The sequence below is a fragment of the Lynx rufus genome, unplaced genomic scaffold, assembly GCF_022079265.1.
Source record: "Lynx rufus isolate CCGP_SWC_20201006 ecotype Redwood Valley unplaced genomic scaffold, mLynRuf1.p SCAF_13, whole genome shotgun sequence".
NCBI lineage: Eukaryota > Metazoa > Chordata > Mammalia > Carnivora > Felidae > Lynx > Lynx rufus.
Genome location: NW_025814827.1, coordinates 33,012,224 through 33,021,200, shown reverse-complemented (window position 1 = coordinate 33,021,200; position 8,977 = coordinate 33,012,224). Strand labels below are relative to the sequence as shown.

General features: G+C 38.3%; 1 protein-coding gene across 1 annotated transcript; it reads right to left on the bottom strand.

The window, feature by feature from the left end:
* Nucleotides 1–2,050: 2,050 nt before the first annotated feature.
* On the bottom strand, nucleotides 2,051–2,494 carry LOC124508248 (40S ribosomal protein S23-like). Its single transcript, XM_047074659.1, has one exon. The coding sequence runs from the start codon at nucleotides 2,492–2,494 to the stop codon at nucleotides 2,051–2,053; it is 444 nt and encodes a 147-aa protein (XP_046930615.1).
* Nucleotides 2,495–8,977: the final 6,483 nt, after the last annotated feature.

Here is an 8,977-nt window from a genome sequence, read left to right as displayed (position 1 = left end):
ATCTTATGTATGGTATATATGTTATAAAAAATGAACCCCAATGAATATTGATTTATTATTAACTAAAGTCTGCAGTATAAGATGTCATTTTAAAATTTTTTAACGTTCATTTATCTTTAAGAGAGACAGAGTGCAAACTGGGGAGGGGCAGAGAGAGAGAGAGAAAAAAGAGACACAGAATCTGAAGCAGGCTCCATGTGCTGAGCTGTCAGCACAGAGCCTGATATGGGGCTGGAACCTACGAGCTGTGAGATCATGATCTGAGCTAAAGTTGGACACTTAAATGACTGAGCCACCCAGGCGGCACATCTTTAGTTTTTATTTTTTTAAGTTTATTCATTTATTTTGAGAGAGAGTGTGTGTGTGTGCGACCACGGGAGGGGCAGAAGGAAAGTGAGAGAGAAAGAATCCCAAGTTTGATGAACCCAAGTTCAGTGCCGAACTCGAACCCAGAAACTGTTGAGATCATGACCCGAGCTAAAATCAGCTGAGCTCGAACCCAGGAACCATGGAATGGTGACCTGAGCCAAAACCAAGAGTTGGACACTTAACTGACTGAACCACCCAGGTGCCTCAGATTTCTTTAATTTTATCTAATGACGTTTTGTTTTCTTTTGTATTTTTTTAAAGCTTATTTATTTATTTTGAGAGAGACAGAGACAGCATGAGTTGGGGAGGGACAGAGAGAAAGAGAGAATCTCAAGCAGGCTCCATGCTGCCAATGTACAGCTCCATGTGGGGCTGAACTTATGAAACTGTGAGATCATGACCTGAGCCTAAACCAAGAGTTGGGCTCTTAACTGACTGAGCCACTCAGGTGCTCCTCTAATGTCCTTTTTCTATTCCAGGATACCACACAAAAAAGTTTTTTAATGTACCAATGCTTTTTATTATTTAAATTCCAGTTGGTTAACTAACACACAATGTAATATTAGTTACAATATAATGATTCATCAGTTCCTTACATCACCCCTGTGTTCATCATAATACTTCATCACTTATTTAACTATTCCCATCCCCACCCTCTTCCCTTCTGGTAACCATCAGCTTGTTCTCTGTAGTTTAAGAGTTTATTTCTTGGTTTGCCTGTCTCTTGTTTTTTGTTTTTTCCTTTGCTTATTTGTTTTTGTTTTTTAAATATCTATTTAATTAGTCTCTGCATACAGTGTGAAGCTTGAACTCACAACCCCGAGATCAAGAGTTATATACTCCACTGACTGAGCCAGCCAGATGCCCCTCATTTGTTTTGTTTCTTAAATTCTACATAATGAGTGAAATCATATGGTATTTGTCTTTCTCTGACTGACTTACTTTGCTTAGCATGGTACTCTCTAGCTCCATCCATGTCATCATAAATGGCAAGATTTCATTCTTTTTTTTATGGCCGAGTAATATCCGTCGTGTGCGTGTGTATGCGTGTGTGTATGTATGCCACATCTTCTTTTTTAAAAATTTTTTTTAAGGTTTATTCATTTTTTAGAGACAGAGACAGAGCATGAGTGGGGGAGGGGTAGAGAGCAAGGGAGACACAGAATCCGAAACAGGCTCCAGGCTCCAAGCTGTCAGCACAGAGCCCTATTTGGGGCTCGAACCCACGAACTGTGAGATCATGACCTGAGCGGAAGTCATACGCTCAACCAACTGAACCACCCATGTGCCCCTCACATCTTCTTTATCTATTCGTCAATCAGTGGACACTTGGGCAGTTTCCATAATTTGGCTATTGTTGATAATGCTGGTATACTAATTCTTTATTAATGGATGAAATTCCAGGGAAGAAGGTGTGAGAGGGGAAAAGGAAATGAGGTAGGGAAAAAGTGAAAACAAATAAGGAATGTGCTATCAAGATGGCTATAGCTTCACTGCAAACAAAGCTGATTGCTTGATCTTCCAAGGCATCTCCAGAGAGTTCACAGGAAGCTATTGCCTTTTAGCACCATTACACAGCCACAATACTTTGAGTAATTATGTCTCTTTGAGATCCTTTTAGCTATGATAGCTTCTCAGACTGTCTTTTGGCATATGAAAATTTATTGTCATGTTTTTACTATCAAAACTTATCATCTTGATTCTTCCTTCTGCCTTTGTACAAAGCAAAAAGAGAGACATTGGCTACTTTGACAACCATAACACAAACTCCAGGAATGTCACTGACAGCATGACCTTTGTGACCAAATCCCACAACTGGAACCTCATCATTTTCTTCAATAAAATTCAGACAACCATTGTTGGGTACAGGGCTGTGATTTTTTTTTTTTTGGTCATTCTTGATCAGCTGGACTCTGACATGCTTCCTGATGGCAGAATTTGGCTGTTTGGCTTCAACCTCTACTTTTCCCAGCACAATTCCGTTTGCATGGGAAGTGCCTCCAAAAGGGTTGGCCTGCAGGGCTGTGCCCAAATGGGCTTGCTTGTACTGTTTACCATGCCACTTCTGATCCCATCTGTGGCTATGGAGCTTCTTGGCAGTATGGAGACCATGACATTTGCCCATTCTGCCAGTGCCATGGGCCTGAGCAAAAGAACTCAGAATTTATTTTTGATAATCTTGACAGTTTTGAGGCATACTGGTCAGTATTTTGTAATGTGTCCCTCATTTGGGGTTTGGTATTTTTCTCATTATTGATTGGGGTTAGAGTACAGACTATCAGCATGACTTATTACTCTTGGTGTTGACCTTCATCACCTGCCTGTGAGTTTTTTTAAAGCATATTTTGAAATACGTTTTTTTAATGTTTATTTTATTTTTGAGAGAGAATGAGTGGAGGAGGAGAGAGAGGGAGACAGAGGATCCAAAGCAGGCTACATCCTGACAGGAGAGAGCTCAATACGGGGCTCAAACTCAGGATCTGTGAGATCATGACTTGAACTGAAGTTGGATACTTAGCTGACTGAGCCACCCAGGCACTCCTGAATTTGTTTTTCAAATGTTTGCTTTTCTGTATTTCTTTTTCTGTACTTTTTCTTAAAAAAAAAAAAAAACAAAAACACAAAACAAAAAACCAACTTGTGTTACTTGCAATGCAAAAAATGTTATAACCTTCTTTATGGTTATATCTGTCAATATTTATAGCATGTATAATCAGTACATTGAAAATTCTGATAATGTAGAAAGAGGATAATGGAAGTTATAGTCAAAATAACTGAACAAGTTGCTGACAGGGCTAATTATAGAAAGGAATTAAATGCATTAGTATAGTATGGCTTGTTTTTTTTTTTTTTTTTTTTTAATTTTTTTTTTTTTTTCAACGTTTATTTATTTTTGGGACAGAGAGAGACAGAGCATGAACGGGGGAGGGGCAGAGAGAGAGGGAGACACAGAATCGGAAACAGGCTCCAGGCTCTGAGCCATCAGCCCAGAGCCCGATGCGGGGCTCGAACTCACAGACCGCGAGATCGTGACCTGGCTGAAGTCGGAGGCTTAACCGACTGCGCCACCCAGGCGCCCCTAGTATGGCTTGTTTTAACAGTCTTTAAACTATTTTATATCTCTGTTCTAGGAAGAAAAGCCTGATAATCGTGAAATAGATCTAAATCCAAAAGTGGGGAAGCAATTAGTTATGCATGACAGGAGAAACATGTAAGTAAGATCAGGGGCACCTGGGTGGCTCAGTCGGTAAAGTGCCTGACTCTTTGTTTTAGCTCAGGTTGTGATCTCTTGATTAGTGGGATCAAGTCCTGCATGGAGCTTTGTGCTGATGGTGTGGAGCCTGCTTGGGATTTTCTCTCCCTCTCTCTCTGCCCCTCCTCTGGTTGCATACTCTTTCTCAGAATAAAAAATAAATTAAAAATCTTAAGATTAGACCAATTAAGTTAATTTGTTCATTCAACAACAAATAATGAGCCCTGTCGTATGCCAATGATTATACTAAGTCTAAGGATTGAACAGTGAATAAGTCCTTTCTCTCATGGAATTTATATTCTAGTTACACTAATAATATGATTTCTGATATTATAAAAATGCTGTGAAGAAAATATTATGAGAGAATAGTGAGTGGTGGTGGTGGGTTTGATGGTTCTTTTAGATAGGTTGTCAGGTAATGTTTCTACATTATCTCTGAACGCTTGAGCATAATATGAAGGCTTGAGCATAAAGAGACCTGAATGATAAGGAGTGTGCCATACCACCGTGGATCATTTCAAATGGTGTGAGAGAATACTAATGCAAAGACTGAGGTGAGAATCAGTTTGTGATTTTCGAGGAAGTGCGAAAAGGCTAGTGTGCTATAGTTGGGAGATTCTTGCTGGAGTAATGATTGGAAGTGGTGGTGGTGGGATACAGTGGTAGGAAATGATACTGGGTAGTTGGTGGTTTCAAATGGTATAGAGTCTGGTACACCAGAAGGGCTTTGTATTTCATTCTAAGTGTGATGGGATTCATTGGACAGTTTTATAAAGAAAAATGACACAGCCTAATTTATGTTTTAAAAAGGTCACTTTGACTGCTATAGAGATAAGAGGGATAGTAGGAGACCATATAGGAAGTCACTGGAATGGTAAGATGCAGTATGATGGCTTGGATCAGGGAGGCAGTGATGCAGTGAGAAGGGGTCCGATTCAGGGTACATTTTGAAGGTAGAACGAATAGAATTTGCTGATAGGTTAGTTGTGGGAGGTGAGAGAAAGAGGGAATCAAAGATGATAAATTTTTTAGCTGTGGCAACTGGTGCCATGTACAGAGGTGAAAACTAGAAGGAGTTAGTTTGGGGTTTACTATGAAGAGTTGAATTGGATAGTGTTGAGTTTGAGATATTACTAGATATCTAGTAATAACCACTGAGGAAGCAGTTGACTGTTTAAGTCTGGAGCTTAGAGTTAAAGTCAGGTCTGTGAATATAATATACATTTGGGATGCCATCAGTATATAGTGTTTTTTTTTTTTTAATTTTTTAATTTTTTAATTTTTTCTTTTTGAGAGAGAGACAGAGACAGAGCGTGAGTGGGGAAGGGGCAGAAAGAGAGAGGGAGACACAGAATCCGAAGCAGGCTTCAGGCTCTGAACTGTCAGCACAGAGCCCGACGCGGGGCTCGAACTCACAAACTGTGAGATCATGACTGAGCTTAAGTCGGACACTTAACCGACTGAGCCACCCAGGTGCCCCTGTATATAGTGTTTTAAAAATATGGGTCTCATAAGATCAGGCAGGGAGTAAAGAGGGTCAGTGACTGAGCCCTGAGACTCTGTTGAAAGCATGGACAGAGGAATAAGTTATACTTAGATTTCTTTTGTATCTTCATCACAATACTCAGCTTTGTCTATATGGTACAGTATTAAATCATGCCTTTAAGATGATTGTAATATGACCTCTTTCTGTTTTATGAACTGATTCTGCAGATTTTTGTCACTGCCTACCTGAAGATTTCCACTTTGTGTCCATTACCTGGGAGCATAAATTCCAACTTGCATAGCTTTCATACCAGACCCATCATTGTCTAACTCTCCCTCTCCCTCCATATCCTGCCATGCCCAGTGTGCTCTGCTTGTGTATAGCCCTGCATTTGCCAGGAGTACTCTTTCTCTCCTTCTTACTTTTTGCCTCAGACTCCTGCTCAGTCTTCAATGTCCAGCTTAAATTTGGTGCGTAATTTCCACAGAAGTTGTCTCCTCGCTGCATGGTGCTTCTTCAGCTCTGTCGTTGGTACTTTAATTTATAGCAGATCACAAAATCAGTTGATATTTTGACTGTTTTTTTTTATTCATTTGTTTTTTTTCAGTGCTTAGCATGTGGTAGATGTTAAATCATAATGCTTTGAAAAAGATTGGAAGTTTTGTTTTGGGAAAAGAGTAAATAATTACAACTAGATCTTATAATGCACAGTAGTATAGATTGTTAGCTGAGATTTTCAGGATTTTTTTTTAATGGTCAGTTTTTGGTTTTAATGATATTGTGATAGAATTTAGCTAGTACAAAGTTTAATGAAATGGTGTCAGAAGTCTTAATTCAGAGACATTTTAGGAATGTTTTAATCTCTAGGGCTGAATAATGCTTATTTCTTTGGAGGCGAGCTTTTATAATAGATTCTTCCTTCACTTGCCTACTTTCCCACCCACCTTCTCAGTAGTCAGGAATTCTATTTTAACATTACATGTGTACTTTGAGCTCTTTGCTAGGAAGAAGCCTAATGTAAAAATCCAGTAGAATCAGCAGTACTCGCCCCAGGAATGTCCATTAAACTGTTGTGTAGAGGGAGGCTTAGTGGTGTAAATTGTAGGTGTGAGGGTTTCAGTCTGTGAGCTCAAAGTAGGGTTAATTATTTTGTCATTCAGTCCTAAGCATGTATTGAACACCTACCATATATGGGCACTGTATGAGGTGTTGTGGGGGACTCACAAAAGAAATAAAAGACATGGTTCTCTGCACATGAATATCTGACAACTTAGTGGAAGAACTGAAACGTAACATTAAAAAATAATCTTAACAAGCGGTGTATCATTAAGTGCAAAGTACTGGGGTATAAATCAAGGAGTTTGCATTTCTTAAGTACATAATTATATTCTCAGGGTTATATGCAGTCGTATCTTGCATCAGTTTTCAACATTTTGATTTTCAAACTCTGCATTTTCTCCTATCCTTTAACATTTTTAGTTTCATTAAGATACTGATTTGGCTCTTTGTTGCATATAACAAAAGCCCTATGTTGAAAGAGATTGTCCTGCCAGTACTTGGATTCAAACATTTTATTTTTTCAAGTCTGCAAAGCAAATATTGTACATAATTTGAAAAAGGTAGAATGTCGTTTATCCCTTATAAGTGTGACTGTGGCATACTTTAATAGTTGTTCTATGTGTAGGTTTTCCTAGACGTATTTTTCTATCTAAAGGTGGGGAGAAGATTATAGAACATAGGAAACAAATTTTGTGGGTATGTGAATAGGAGTTTAAAAATACTGATTTTTGTATTTGGATTACAAAAGCAGTTTTATAATTCAGATTTGAAGAATTAAAAAACCTAGATAAACACAAAGAAAGAAATAAAAAAAGTTTTTAAAATATTTTATTTTTTGCATCCAACGTGGGGCTTCAACTCCCAGCCCTGAGATCAAGAGTTTATGCTCTCCCGACTGAGCCAGCCAGGCACCCCAGGAGATAAAAATTTTTAATATGCTATCACTGTTAACCTTACTGATATGCATCTAGGCTTATTTTATTTTATGCCTTTTTGTTTTAGTGGAAAGTTTTGTTCTTTTAGTAAATAAAATGAATAACTTAGATACCTTTAAAAGCAAGCGGCTATTGTCTTTCCATAAGGTTTATCTAATCAGATTAGTCTCTACACAGTTCTTCAGTGACTTCTCAGAATAAATGGAATCAAGTTGAGACAAGTTCAGATTCTTTAGCTTAGTACATGAAGCCTGCTACTGTATAGTTTATGTCATTTGCCATGCTTCTCCCTCATAGCTTTGATTTATCTGTACTACATGTACTACTTTCAGGCCTGTGGACAGGGGTTGGCAAACTTTTTCTCTAAAGGGCAAGATAATATTAAACTTTTTTTAATGTTTATTCATTTTTGAGAAAGAGACAGAGACAGAGCATGAGCAGAGGAGGGGCAGAAAAAGAGGGAGACACAGAATCTGAAGCAGGCTCCAGGCTCCAAGCTGTCAGCACAGACAGCTAACGCGGGGCTCGAACTGATGAACTGTGAGATCATGACCTGAGCTGAAGTCAGATGCTCAACCAACTGAGCCACCTGGGTGCCCCTTAAGCTTTGTGGGTCTTATTGTTTCTGTCACAACTATGCAACTCTGCTGTGGTAGCATGAAGTCAGCCATAGACAACATGTAAACAAATGATTATGGCTGTGTTCCAGGAAAACTTTATGGGCGCTGAAATTGGAATTTCATTTAATTCTTGCATGTCATAAAATTTTATTTTAACTTTTTTTCAACCATTTAAAATGTAAAAACCATTCTTAGTTTGTGGGCTGTACAAAAACCCATGGGAGAACATGACTTATAGGGCTGCAGTTTGCCGACCCCTGCTCTAGTGTACCAAACTTGCTGTGCCTCTGTCTTACTCAGTACCTCCTACCTTCTGTATTCTTCCCTAATGTGACTGTTTTGCTCAAAACTACCTTAGATGTCATAATCTCAGTGAAGTCACAATTTGTTTTAGATCTTTTTCTGGTGATGGAAATATTTTGTTCAAACCTCTGTCTTTGTGCTTATATACAGCTGTATTTTTTTTTAAATTGTAGTAAAATATATATAAAATATACCATTGTAACCATTTTTAAATGTACAGATTTTTTACATTAAGTACATTCACATTGTTGTGCAACCAGTCACCACCATTCGTCTCCAGAATTTTCATCTTTCTAAGCTGAATCTCTGTATTCAGAAAATACTAGCTTACTGTTCTTTCCCTCCAGTCCCTGGAAACCACATTCTACTTCTGTCTCTATGAATTTAACTACTGTAGGTACCTCCCATAAGTGGAATCATGCAAAATATTTGTCCTTTTGAAACTACCTTATTTCGTTTAGCCTAATGTCTTCAGGGTTCATCTGTGTCATAGCATGTGTTAGAATTTCTTTTTAAGGGTGAATAATATTCCACTGTATGTAGATACCACATTTTTTTTGTTTACAGCAGAATCTGAAGCAGGCTCCAGGCTCTGAGCTGTCCACATGGAGCCTGACACGGGGCTCAAACCCACAAGCCGTGAGATCATGACCTGAAGTTGGACACTTAACTGACTGAGCCACCCAGGCCCCCCTCTGTTTTCAATTGTTATGAGTGTATATCTAGAAGTAGAATTGTTGAATCATATTGCTTAATTTTTTGAGGCACTGCAGTGGTTGAACCATTATTACTGATGTTTTAAAATACTTTTTTATGAATAATTTTAGATTTATAGAAAGGTTGCAAAGATCATACAGGATTTCTGTATACCCATCACCCAATTTACTCTAATGTTTACATTTTTTTCTTTTAAATGTTTATTTATTTTGAGAGAGAGAGAAGTGCAAATGGA

Bases quoted from the DNA above. Each gene is read 5' to 3' on its own strand.
- LOC124508248 (XM_047074659.1), bottom strand. From the start codon at position 2,494: ATGGGCAAATGTCATGGTCTCCATACTGCCAAGAAGCTCCATAGCCAC.